The 13,420-nt window shown below is 43.1% G+C and overlaps 1 protein-coding gene across 4 annotated transcripts in view; it reads right to left on the bottom strand.

The window, feature by feature from the left end:
* Nucleotides 1–1,729: 1,729 nt before the first annotated feature.
* The window catches only part of gucy2cb (guanylate cyclase 2Cb), a 31,452-nt gene continuing 19,761 nt past the window's right edge, over nt 1,730–13,420 (bottom strand). For all 4 annotated transcript variants that reach the window (XM_079658797.1, XM_079658799.1, XM_079658800.1 and 1 more), the window contains exons 13-27: nt 12,988–13,047; nt 12,853–12,924; nt 11,790–11,894; nt 11,329–11,415; nt 10,860–10,992; nt 10,589–10,726; nt 7,752–7,828; nt 7,584–7,675; nt 7,323–7,481; nt 6,865–7,057; nt 5,652–5,826; nt 5,307–5,405; nt 4,284–4,378; nt 3,593–3,669; nt 1,730–2,508 (exon numbers count right to left, since the gene is read on the bottom strand). In XM_079658797.1, coding sequence (XP_079514923.1) covers nt 2,307–2,508; nt 3,593–3,669; nt 4,284–4,378; nt 5,307–5,405; nt 5,652–5,826; nt 6,865–7,057; nt 7,323–7,481; nt 7,584–7,675; nt 7,752–7,828; nt 10,589–10,726; nt 10,860–10,992; nt 11,329–11,415; nt 11,790–11,894; nt 12,853–12,924; nt 12,988–13,047 — 1,764 coding nt within the window. In that variant the 3' untranslated portion in view covers nt 1,730–2,306. The remainder of the gene's footprint in view (nt 2,509–3,592; nt 3,670–4,283; nt 4,379–5,306; nt 5,406–5,651; nt 5,827–6,864; nt 7,058–7,322; nt 7,482–7,583; nt 7,676–7,751; nt 7,829–10,588; nt 10,727–10,859; nt 10,993–11,328; nt 11,416–11,789; nt 11,895–12,852; nt 12,925–12,987; nt 13,048–13,420) is intronic.

Raw genomic sequence — 13,420 nt, 5'->3', positions numbered from 1 at the left:
TTAAAACCAATTGATAACGACTCTGTTATCTGTATAATAATATAATAATATTTAAGAAAACGGTGACTGCCTCTCTTTTCCTCCCCCTCTTCTGACAGCCCAGCAGCAGCAGGAGACGTGGGGAGAGGGAGGCGGGCTATTTCATCGTTATCAGAAAATGATCATATAGGGCACACACGGAGCCGTTGGACCCCCAGAGCGTTGCGTATGCCGGTCTACCCACCTTGGGACCGGTTACCGTAGTCGTTTAGTCCCCCCCCCCACACACACAGAGCGGAACAAGGCAACGAAACTTAAAATAATAAGCAGCATTTTACGGCGCGCTATGCATGGGGCCGCCTTGTGGGGTTTCCCGACATGTCGTTTCAGTAAATTAAAGGGTGTTTCATGTTGTCGTTGCTGTGAACCTTCTTAATACCTTGGAAAATGCCGTTTAATACTTTTTAATACTTTTTAATAGCCTTAATTTTCGCTAAATTGATTTATCAACTTTTAATACTTTTTAAGACCCCGCGGACACCCTGACCTCCTGTCCCTCTGAATCCAGGGTCAAGCTAAGCCCCTCCCATTCAGACCGACTCCAACTATCCATTCACCACCACCAGGATCAAGCTAAGCCCCTCCCCTTCAGACCGAACCCAACTATCCATTCACCACCACCAGGGTCAAGCTAAGCCCCTCCCCTTCAGACCAACCCCAACTGTCCATTCACCACCACCAGGATCAAGCTAAGCCCCTCCCCTTCAGACCGAACCCAACTATCCATTCACCACCACCAGGGTCAAGCTAAGCCCCTCCCCTTCAGACCGACCCAACTATCCATTCACCACCACCAGGGTCAAGCTAAGCTCCTCCCCTTCAGACCGACCCCAACTATCCATTCACCACCACCTGTTTCTAGACCCCGAGGGGTTTCATCGGATCGGTTCTCCCCTCCCGAATGATACTCCTGCACAACGGGGCCTAATCGCCAAAACTCCATTACATTCATTTGTGTATTCCTGGCAATAAATATGTATTCTTACCAACACCCTCTCTCCTGATTGAATAACTGAGTTTCCTCCTGAAACAAAGCACAGTGCTCCTCATCCCTCAGCCTGTCCCCTCCCTCATGCTAATGAAGCCGCGCCACACTAATAGCACCGCATAAGTGCGCCGCATTTTCGGCTCAGTTGAAGCCCCCTCCGCAAGATGAGGCCCCCTCCGCAAGATGAGGCCCCCTCCGCAAGATGAGGCCCCACGCAGTCTGCATGATCGGCCTGTAGGGAGGGACGGCCCTGCTTATTAGCTACATGGCCCTAACGTGTAAAGTTATACAAGCATTTGTACCAGTGCTTTTCACAAGTAGACTCTTGCAGGCCAGAGTAGCTGGAGTGAGTCAACAACAACAAAAATACATATCTGAGAAGTGATCAGGATGAACAGATAGAGGAAAAGGAAAAGAGAGTTCACTGAAGACACCAGGAGGGTCAGAGCAGGAGGAAGCCAGGAGGAGATGAAGAGACCAGGAGGGTCAGAGCAGGAGGAAGCCAGGAGGAGATGAAGAGACCAGGAGGGTCAGAGCAGGAGGAAGCCAGGAGGAGATGAAGAGACCAGGAGGGTCAGAGCAGGAGGAAGCCAGGAGGAGATGAAGACATTAGTGAAGAAGAAGAAATGTATGTGAGGAATAAAGATGAAGTGTCAGAAAGAGGGACAGAGGCAGGGATCAGGAGGCAGATGAGACTCCAGCTGGACCACATGGGATGTTTTTATTCTTCTTGAATACATATTCCATTACAGCAGCACACTAAACACTACTCACAGTAAACAGAACTCTAGGGTATCATGAGTACTTTCTGCTGTTTTATACTATATTTGAGTTTGTTGGTCTGAACACCTTGTTTCTCTTGTGCATTAAGAACACTTGTATTGTATTGTGTTAGGACATGATTTAACAATAAATAGGTTATACAGAATAAAATACCACGTACGGTCCGCCCTCCCATGCCACCCTGGCATGACCTCTTGCCCCCCCTTTGCCCCCCCATGTCAAATGTTCTAGAACCGCCACTGTCTCTACAGTACTACAGGAAAGTACTCTGTGTACTCTCTGCAGTACTATTTTATGAGTTGTAAGGTGTCCTTGGGTGCTTTGAAAGACGCCTCCAAATAGAATGAATTATTATTATTACTACAGGAAATTACAGGAAGTGTTCTCTCTGCAGTACTACAGGAAAGTACCCTGTGTACTCTCTGTAGTACTACAGGAAGGTACTCTGTACTCTCTGCAGTACTACAGGAAGGTACTCTGTGTACTCTCTGCAGTACTACAGGAAGGTACTGAGTGTGTTGTCCACGGTGGCCAGGTGCAGGTACTCGGGGAGTTCTGACTCTTCCTCCGACTCCTCGTCATCCTCGCGGCTCTGACTGGTGAGCGGCCTCTTCCTCCTGATGGACCCTCGAGAGCGCCGCTCCAGACAGGCCAGGGTCATGTGGGCGAGGTCCTGCTGCAGCCGCTGGAAGTTCTCCCTGGAGGGGCAGGAAGAAGGGAATAAAGCACGTTTTAGCACAATAAAATGTGTCCCTCTCTCACGCATCCAAAATTGTATTTCATTTTTGATTTGTATCTAAAATGGCCCTACAATGCCGTGGTGCACTTAAAAACATTTATATTCAATTTAATATTCAATAATCAATTTCTTGCACAATATCCTGCATTATATTTGTTACTGAACATTTGTTTTTCCACATGTATATAAAAAAATCAATAAATTACTTATTTATCTATCCATCCATCTATCCATCCATCCATCCATCTATCTATCCATCCATCTATCTATCTATCTATCCATCCATCCATCCATCTATCTATCCATCTATCTATCCATCCATCTATCTATCTATCTATCCATCCATCTATCCATCCATCCATCTATCTATCTATCCATCCATCCATCCATCTATCTATCCATCTATCTATCCATCCATCTATCTATCTATCCATCCATCCATCTATCTATCTATCCATCTATCCATCCATCTATCAATCCATCCATACATCCATCTATCTATCTATCTATCCATCTATCCATCCATCCATCTATCCATCCATCCATCTATCCATCTATCCATCTATCCATCTATCCATCTATCCATCTATCCATCCATCTATCCATCCATCTATCCATCCATCCATCTATCCATCTATCTATCCATCCATCCATCCATCTATCCATCCATCTATCCATCCATCTATCCATCCATCTATCCATCTATTTATCCATCCATCCATCTATCCATCCATCTATTCATCCATCTATCCATCCATCTATCCATCCATCTATTCATCCATCTATCCATCCATCTATCCATCTATTTATCCATCTATCCATCCATCTATCTATCCATCCATCCATCTATCCATCCATCTATCCATATATCCATCCATCTATCTATCCATCCATCCATCTATCCATCCATCCATCTATCCATCCATCCATCTATCCATCTATCTATCCATCCATCTATCCATCCATCTATCCATCCATCCACCCATTCACCCACCTACCTACCTATCTATCTATCTTAGTGAAAGTAATTGAGATGTTCTTACGTTGTTGGAGGCGTCGGCAGGTCGTAGTTTTCTCCCGTCTCATTTGTCAACCAGTAGGTTATCTCCGTGCCTTTACCCTAAAAATAACCAAACATTTACAACATTTTACGTCAGTGTGTGACAGGGGACTCTGCATTATGTCTGCTTTCAAAAAGGTTCATATCCTTTATTTATATCAAGGTACCACTACATTTCATGTCATAATACTCCAAGTCAAAGACCTGCATTCAAATTCCCAGAGTAAAAGTACACATGTATTATCATCCATTTGTACTCAAAGTATGAAAATAAAAGTACGATCCTGCAGGAATATGACCTCCATTTGTGGTAAATTATTATGATTATATATGATATTATTAGATTGTTTGATCGGTGCGTTAAGTAGCATCTTACTGTCGCACAAAAACAAAGCTATGATAATAAAAAATATACGTTCAACTTTTTTGTGTTATATAGGATCATTTGACCTCTTTGTACCGAAAACAGTTATGTTGCTGGTTTGATCAACGGTAATGCTTTACTAAAAAGTACAATAAGTATTGGAGAAGAAGTATTAAAAAGCATTACATTAAAATACTTAAGTAAAGTACATTTAACTCAAAATGATCCTCAACAGTACTTGAGTTAATCTGCTTCTGTCTGACCGGCTTTTATGTGAATAATTGAACTCAATAAAGAGGTCTATCTTCACCTTCAGATATGTCTCTCCTCTCATCTCGTACTCGAACCTGCAGTCGGTCCTCTGCAGGATGTTTACAGTGGGCTGGCTGACGTGGATCCGCAGCGCTGCAGGAAATTAAAAGATGAAACAACAGGCTTCTGTTCTTCAGGCTCTGGTTGGTTTATTGAATTAGATGTGTGTTCTGTAAAGCCCGCGTCACACTGTCCCCAAATAGACACAAGATAAAGGAAATGTTCGAATTCGGCTCTGATCGTAACAACATCGGGCCATTCGTGAGGGCATCTTAAGCCATCGTGTGACCGCCGGCTCCGGCAGCAACGTCGTGAGCGGTGGCCACATCTTTGGCATGCCAACAAATTGCCGAAAGACCTTGCGAAGGTTCATTTTCATGTTAAATTTGTGTGTCCATTTTGCCCTTCGTAAGGCCATCGTGAGGGCATCATGTCAAATCGTGTCATCTTCATCTTTACTTCGTGTGATCGTCGGTGCCATCGGGCATTTTTCGCCTCACGAAGACAATACGAAGAAAACAAGAAGCTGCCCGATTGCTGGATGCAACACGACTACGTGAAGCCCTCGCAATGCCGTCGTGTAGACATCGTATTATAGTACAATTTGTGTTCTGTGAAACTGAAAAGGATATGACATTGTTTTTGTTACTTTCGTTGCAGTTGTATGTCTTAAATGTAATTTAGGTTAACTTCCTGTTTTATTTAGATGCTTTTATTTTTGAAGGCGAGTTTACGCTGTTGACAGGAAGTTGTTGTTGCTATGGAAACAACATGACGGAGTGTGTGGTTCGGGTGCCATCGTGTGGCCTTTTGTAGGCATCGTACTTGCTTCGGCTGTTGCTTGGCTGTTGACCAAGTTCAGGGCCATCTTTGTGCGATATTCACAATTCCATATTCGTGTGTCCATCTGGTGTCAATTTCGGGACAGTGTGACGCAGGCTTTAAGGAGTTCTGAGTAATGAGTACTGATCAGTGTGTGGGTGATCTGTACTGTCTGCAGGTTCTTTATCTCTCTACTCACGATGTCCTGATGACTCCATGCGAGACGCTGTGTTCACCGTGTCTCCAAATAAACAATATCTGGGCATCTTTATCCCAACAACCCCCGCTGCACACGGACCTGGACACACACAAAGTCAGGATTATATCAATACCACTGATAGAAGAAAATAAGAGGAACGATCAAAGAGAGTCAAGATGTTGGTGAGGGATTTATTTATCTCATATCGTGCCTGAATTTAGTGCATCGTTGACCTAACATGACCCACATAACATTTATCCTCTTTTTGTGGAGATTTGCACTCTGCCTTTTGGTCATTTTATTGTAGAAAAACCCCGCTATCACTGCCCAGACTTCAGATAGTACCTGAGTGAACTCCGATGCGGATCCACACGGGGATGCCGGGCAGGTGTCGGAGCTGGAACGTTCCCATGAACGCCAGAATATCCAGCGCCATGCGGCAGATATCCACCGCGTGTCTGTTCCCGTTTCTCATCGGCAGCCCGGAGGCCACCATGTAGGCGTCGCCGATCGTCTCCACCTGAGGAAACAGAGGAAACCATGAAGTCTGGGGTGGGTGTGTGTTTAGTCCTGTAACTTTAAAGGTCCCCTATTATACTGTTTTTCATCAATATATTACAGGTCTCAGATATATCCAGAGCCTGTCTCTGATTGGCTGAAACACCAAACAAATCATTGCAGCATCCCATAATCCCCTCTGTTTCAGCCCTGTTTCAAAAGTGCTGATTCACTGGGTGTTTCTCAATGTCGAGGATGCTTCCTTGGTAGCACATGTCTTCCGAGTCAGGTTCTTCAGAAGCGAGGCAAGAATCCTTCCTATCCTCGGAAAAACGAAGAATGGTGGAACAGGCTAACAGGTGTGCATCATATGCAAGGCCCCGCCTTAAATGGAGCGCGATTTCCGGCAAAGATTTTGGAAATTGGTCCGTGCGCAAAGCATTGTGGGGATTTTAAGACCGCGGAGGATAAACATGTGCAGCCTCGAAATTTCCCGCAACGAAGGACGCCGGCCTCGGTAGAATTCCAAGGATCCTGGACATTGGAACAGTCCTTCGGCGGGACTCGATGACGTAGTATGCTTGAATTAATGGACATTGAGAAACACCCTCTGTCTGTTACTTTAGATGAAAATAAGGAGCCCCTCCCCCACGCCCCTCTGAGAGATATTTGGTTAAAAAGAACACAATGGTTCTCAGGGAGGAGATTCAGGTGATAAGGTGGGGGTTACCTTGGTTGGTGATTTGCTAATGGTGACACAAGCCAACACATCGTTATGACATCACAAAGTGGCCAAAATCTGATCAGCTCATTTTCAAACAGGTTTTTATAGAAATGGATCAGGACAAAAAGAGAGAGAATCTTTGTTCCTGAAACTTTCAGAGTCTCTTTCTACAGAGGGGACACATGTTGATGTAGAAGAGACATGAAGAAGAGGGGACATATGTTGATGTAGAAGAGACATGGAGAAGTGGATTTTGCATAATAGGTGACCTTTAAATATCCCTAACACCATGCCCTTGGTCATTGGTATCTGATCATCCTGGTGTGATTGGAGCACCTTGTAGACGTCGTGGTGGTCCACGATGCTGTCGAAGCCCTTGTAGATGTCGTTCAGCATGTCCACCACCTCCATGGGCGTGCTGTACTGACACAGAGTGGTGAAGCCCACGATGTCGCTGAAGTAAATCGTCACTTCTTCGTAAAGCTCTGGCTCCACGACGCCCGACTCCTTCAGGCTCTTCACTACCGGGCTGAGAGAGAGAGGACAAGACGATCCACTTTTCATTCCTATTGTTGAGGCTTTATTTATCATTTTGCTTACATTTTTTATTCTTATTATACAAAAAAATGTTTACACTTGCATGCGGTTTTGCTAAAAGTGTTTACAAAAATTACAAACAAAGCCGATAACGTGCGTACAGTTTGGCACATTGTATGAATGCATTTCCTTAAAGTGTCAATGTTTTCAGACCATTGTGTTGATGTTATAGTGTGCTGTTTTCAGTGTGAACAGACCCGGGCAGCAGCATGAAGTTGAGGCAGTCTGCTCGGTCCCTCTCAGCTTTATAGAGAACCGTTCTCTCCTCCACCAGGTTCTCCAGGTTCCTGGAGTACATCTGCAGGCGGCGGATCATGTTGTCTATGTAGCTCTCATTGTCCTGGTTGTGAATTTTACTGAAGGACAACAGAAGGGAAACAAACACTTTAACACATACTGTCTGTTATCAATTTCACAGAGCTCGGCAGAAAAAGGAAGTAATGAGTGAAAAGCATTACCTGATGATTTTCCCCAGACAGTTTTCCACCCTCTTAAAGTCCGGTCTTCTCTCTGGATCTTCTTCCCAGCAGCTTTTTATCAACATGTACACCTACGAGAGGAAGGTAACAACGTTTTAAATACTAAATTCAGACGACTAGAAGCAGATACAGTTGGTATTTACTCACCTCTAACTCTTTCTCTGAAGCCGTCTCAAAGTTAAGGTCAGGTCTGAAGTACGACATGATGACCTTGGCAAGCTTTTCTGTTAGACACACACACACACACACACACACACACACACACACACACACACACACACACACACACACACACACACACACACACACACACACACACACACACACACACACACACACACACACACACACACACACACACACACACACACACACACACACACACACACACACACACACACACACACACACACAAATTTCAGACTCGATCTGACCATTAAAGTATTATTGTATCGTATCGTATTAATAAATCTCTTTGCTCTCATTTCACATCTTCATTTTCACAGCACTTTGCTATATTTTATAATCTTGTTTTTTTTTCGGTATACATACAGTACTGTCTCAGAAAATTAGAATATTGTGATAAAGTTCTTTATTTTCTGTAATGCAATTAAAAAAACAAAAATGTCATACATTCTGGATTCATTACAAATCAACTGAAATATTGCAAGCCTTTTATTATTTTAATATTGCTGATTATGGCATACAGCTTAAGAAAACTCAAAAATCCTATCTCAAAAAATTAGAATAGTTCCTCAGACCAAGTAAAAAAAAAAGATTTATAACAGCAAAACACAATCAAACATTTGAAAATGTCCATTAATGCACTCAGTACTTGGTTGGGAATCCTTTTGCACGGATTACTGCATCAATGCGGCGTGGCATGGAGGCAATCAGCCTGTGGCATTGCTGAGGTGTTATGGATGCCCAGGATGCTTCAATAGCGGCCTTTAGCTCATTAGCATTGTTGGGTCTGGTGTCTTTCAGCTTCTTCTTCACAATACCCCACATATTCTCTATGGGGTTCAGGTCAGGGGAATTTGCAGGCCAATCGAGGACAGTAATGCCATGGTCAGTACACCAGTTACTGGTGGTTTTGGCACTGTGGGCAGGTGCCAGATCATGCTGGAAAATGAATTCCTCATCTCCATAGAGCTTTTCAGCAGACGGAAGCATGTAGTGCTCTAAAATCTCTTGGTACACAGCTGCATTTACTCTGGGCTTGATGAAACACAGTGGACCAACACCAGCAGCTGACATGGCTCCCCAAACCATCGCTGACTGTGGGAACTTCACACTGGATTTCAAGCAACTTGGATTTTGCTCCTCTCCAGCCTTTCTCCAGACTCTGGCGCCTTGACTTCCAAATGAAATACAAAACTTGCTTTCGTCTGAAAAGAGGACTTTGGACCACTGTGCAACTGTCCAGTGCTTCTTTTCCTTAGCCCAAGTCAGACGCCTCTTCCGTTGTCTTGAGTTCAGAAGTGGCTTGACCATGGGAATACGGCTATTGTAGCCCATTTCCCGGACACGTCTGTGAACAGTGACTTTTGATACCTGGACTCCAGCTTCAGTCCACTGTCTTTGAAGCTCCCCCAAATTCTGGAAGCGACTCTTCTTCACAATGCTGTTAAGGCTGCGGTCATCTCTCTTGGTTGTGCAGCGTTTCCTGCCACATTTCCCCCTTCCAACAGACTTTTTGTGGATGTGCTTTGAAACTGCACTCTGTGAACAGCTTGCTCTTTGAGAAATTTCTTTTTGTGTCTTACCCTCCTGATGGAGGGTGTCAATGACGGTCCTCTGGACAGCAGTCAGATCAGCAGTCTTCCCCATACTTGTGATTTAGTTTACTGAACCAAGCTGAGTGTTTTTCAAGGCTCAGGAAACCCTTGCAGGTGTTTCGAGTTAATTAGACGATTCAAGTGATTCGTTGAACACCCTACTAGTATACTTTTTCATGATTCTAATATTTAGAGATAGGATATTTGAGTTTTCTTAAGCTGTATGCCATAATCAGCAATATTAAAATAATAAAAGGCTTGCAATATTTCAGTTGATTTGTAATGAATCCAGAATGTATGACATTTTTGTTTTTTTAATTGCATTACAGAAAATAAAGAACTTTATCACAATATTCTAATTTTCTGAGACAGTCCTGTATATAATGATTTGGTATTTAAAGGGGACCTATCATGCAAAATGCACTTTTTCATGTCTTTTCTATATAAAGATGTGTCCCCGGTGTGTCGGGGAACTCACGCAGCGTCAGAAAATAAAACCCTCTCTCTCTTCCTCCGTACCCAAATCTCTAAAAACGGGGTACAACGGAGCTGATCCAGATTTGCATCCGATATGATGTAATATCTGAAATGTGGACCCACGGCCCAATCAGAAACGTTGCTATCAGAAACAATGCCCGACTGTTTTGGACGTAATATGGTTGGTGTTTACATTAGCATCGCTAACACTCAGAGCTAACCTGTACTGGAGAGCATGTGTGTGAAGAAGCAGGAAGTAAAAAGGAACTCACCTTGTGGTATAACCGGCAAGAGAGAAAGCCTTTGAGCTCCATACTGTTTCAGAGATAATCCTTGATAATCCATGATATGGCGTTTCATCACGGCAGTATTTAGTTTAGACAGTAGCTGCAGGGTCCCGCATGAGCTCAGCCCCCTCCTCTTTTTAATCTTTTTAAAGCTTTATACCCCAAATCAGCACTTTTGAAACAGGAAGTGAAATAGAGGGATATGAGGCATGGCTAGAATGGGTGATCTGTTTGGTATTTTGAGCAAAACACTTCATAGATATGTTTTTTATATATCTTTATATATCTGAGACCTATGCTATTGCCTAAGAATAGCATGATAGGTGACCTTTAAAGGCTAATCATGTAAAAAAAAAAATTATTCAAAAAGGATATTAAAGAAGAATAGCTGATTCTGATTTTCTAGAGCTTCATTCTGGACGGCCTGTCTTTGTCTCACCCGCTCTGTCGGCGCAGAGCTCGGTGTAGAAAGTGCTCTTCCTCAGAACGATCTCCTGAGCGATGATAGAGAAACTGTAAACGTCTCCTTTCTGAGACGTGCCCTGACGTCTGAGGTGTTCTGGAGCTGTCCACAGGTCTGAGAGGAAGAGGAGGAGGAGAGGAGAGGAGGAGAGGAGGAGAGGAGAGGAGAGGAGGAGAGTATCTCAAATCCTACTTCAGTGTAGTACTTGAGAAGTGATTGCAGCTGTTGTGTTGTTGTTGTTGTTTACCTTTCCCGGGGCTGAGGAAGCTGTTGCAGCCAAAGTCAGTGACCTTCACCACCATGCGGTTATCCACCACACAGTTTGTGGATTTGAGGCGACCGTGAACCTGGATGTGACTCGAGTGAAGGTAGGACATGCCCTGCAGATAGAGGAGATTAAAGAGTCTCTACTGACCTCTAGTGGCCAAAAGAGGAAACTGCAACAACAAGTACTAAGTGCATTATCAAAATGTTATCAATTATACTTTATTCTGGGGGGACATTGGATATAATAATGATTATTTAAGTGCTGAAAACCAGATTATTGCTCAAAATTATATAAGTATAGCAAAAGTTGAACAGTTAGTGCAGAATACTGCTAAGTGGAATAATGGCCCAGGTTAAATAGCTCGCGTATAGTCCATATCCACAGTTTAGGAAGTCAATTTTGAGCTTGGCTTGAACCTTATAAACTGTCCTATATAATAATATGTCACCTTAGCGATGTCGTACATGACGGAGATCTTGAACTCCCAGTCCATGAAGGTGTTTTCCGGGTACGAAACCTTATCGTTCAGCACATACTGGAGGAAGAAAGGGACATTAAATGTGGTAAAAAATATTGTATTCTCATCACTTTGAGACACATAATTATTTTAAGATTGAAGCATAATTTTGAGAAAGTCATTAGATTGAGGTGCAGAGTCATTATTACTTTGATCTTTGAGAGAACAAGTCGTTATCTTTGAGATATTTACTCAATATTTTTGATAAAATCTGTCATTAGAGATCAAATGTTCATACTTTTTTTAGACAGATTGTTGTTTAAGGGCTTCCATTTGAATTGCTCGTTCTTTAACATACTACTGACACTATTAGGTCGTATTGGTTTATGTTCAAACTGCACTACCATTAATATAACACCTGAGTGGTCTGCAGGTGAGCGTATCAAACGTACCCTGAGCGACCCCCTCTCTCCGTACTCAAACACTCCGAACACACCCTCATCAAACTTCACCGTGCCGTAAAACTTTGTCAGGTTGTTATAGTCGATCTGCATGACCTGCAGGGAAAAAATAAACTGGTTATTTATTATCATACACTGAACAAAAATATAAACGCAACACTTTAGTTTTTGCTCCCATTTTTCATGAGATGAACTCAAAAATCTAAAACATTTTCTATATACACAAAATAACCATTTCTCTCAAATATTGTTCACAAATCTGAAAAAACCTGTGATAGTGGGCACTTCTCCTTTGCCGAGATAATCCATCCCACCTCACAGGTGTGGCATATCAAGATGCTGATTAGACAGCATGATTATTGCACGGGTGTGCCTTAGGCTGGCCACAATAAAAGGGCCACTCTGAAACGTGCAGTTTTGCTTTATTGGGGGGGTCTGGGGGGGGTCCGAAAACCAGTCAGTATCTGGTGTGACCACCATTTGCCTCACGCAGTGCAACACATCTCCTTCGCATATCAGGTTGTTGATTGTGGCCTGTGGAATGTTGGTCCACTCCTCTTCAATGGCTGTGCCAAGTTGCTGGATATTGGCAGGAACTGGAACACGCTGTTCGTATACGCCGATCCAGAGCATCCCAAACACGCTCAATGGGTGACATGTTAGGGTTAGGGTTTAACCCTAGGGTTTTCGGACCCCCCCAGACCCCCCCAATAAAGCAAAACTGCACGTTTCAGAGTGGCCTTTTATTGTGGCCAGCCTAAGGCACACCTGTGCAATAATCATGCTGTCTAATCAGCATCTTGATATGCCACACCTGTGAGGTGGGATGGATTATCTCGGCAAAGGAGAAGTGCTCACTATCACAGATTGTTTCAGATTTGTGAACAATATTTGAGAGAAATGGTTATTTTGTGTAAATAAAAAATGTTTAAGATCTTTGAGTTCATCTCATGAAAAATGGGAGCAAAAAAAAAAGTGTTGCGTTTATATTTTTGTTCAGTGTATAAAGAAAAAACAATAACAAATATCCTGCAGAAGTGTTTGTAATTCTTACGGCGTTTAATTCAATCATCTGCGTCTCGTTAAAGTTCCCGTCTGAGTGCTCGAGCTCCTTCAGGATCACAATCTGAAAAATAAAATGTTATTGTTGTGCAAAAGCTTATTGATTGATTTTAAATCTACCGCTTACCTTTTTGTCGTAGTGCGCTCGGCGGATTTGGAATTTCATTTTTTTCCTCTCGTCCTCGATCTGATGGAGAAACAGAGCAAACATGAGGTTAAGGTGATTAGGTTAAAAAAGTTACCTGATGGATATCACCATGAAACTTCCAGAGTTGATTACAAACGGCAAGACAATTATTTTTTGCATTACAAGTTTTTAGATATGATTTGTTTATGTCTGCTTTTCGGGCATTATCTAATCAAAATGTGCTTTCTTTTTCAGAACAGGAAATTGATGAAGACAGGCAAAAAAATATCTGTCTGATGGGCGGAGTCTGACATTTCCGCTTGGGGGGGCAAACCTTTTTTCTGACGTCAGTACACAGTCCCAACTATTGCGTGGGGTGCTACGGATACAGTAGCAATAAAGCCAGCACTCACCGCACTGAGTATGACTTTTC

The sequence above is a fragment of the Notothenia rossii genome (assembly GCF_949606895.1).
Source record: "Notothenia rossii genome assembly, chromosome: 11".
Lineage (NCBI taxonomy): Eukaryota > Metazoa > Chordata > Actinopteri > Perciformes > Nototheniidae > Notothenia > Notothenia rossii.
The sequence above is the reverse complement of the archived record's forward strand: the minus strand, read 5'-3'. Positions and strand labels throughout refer to the sequence as shown.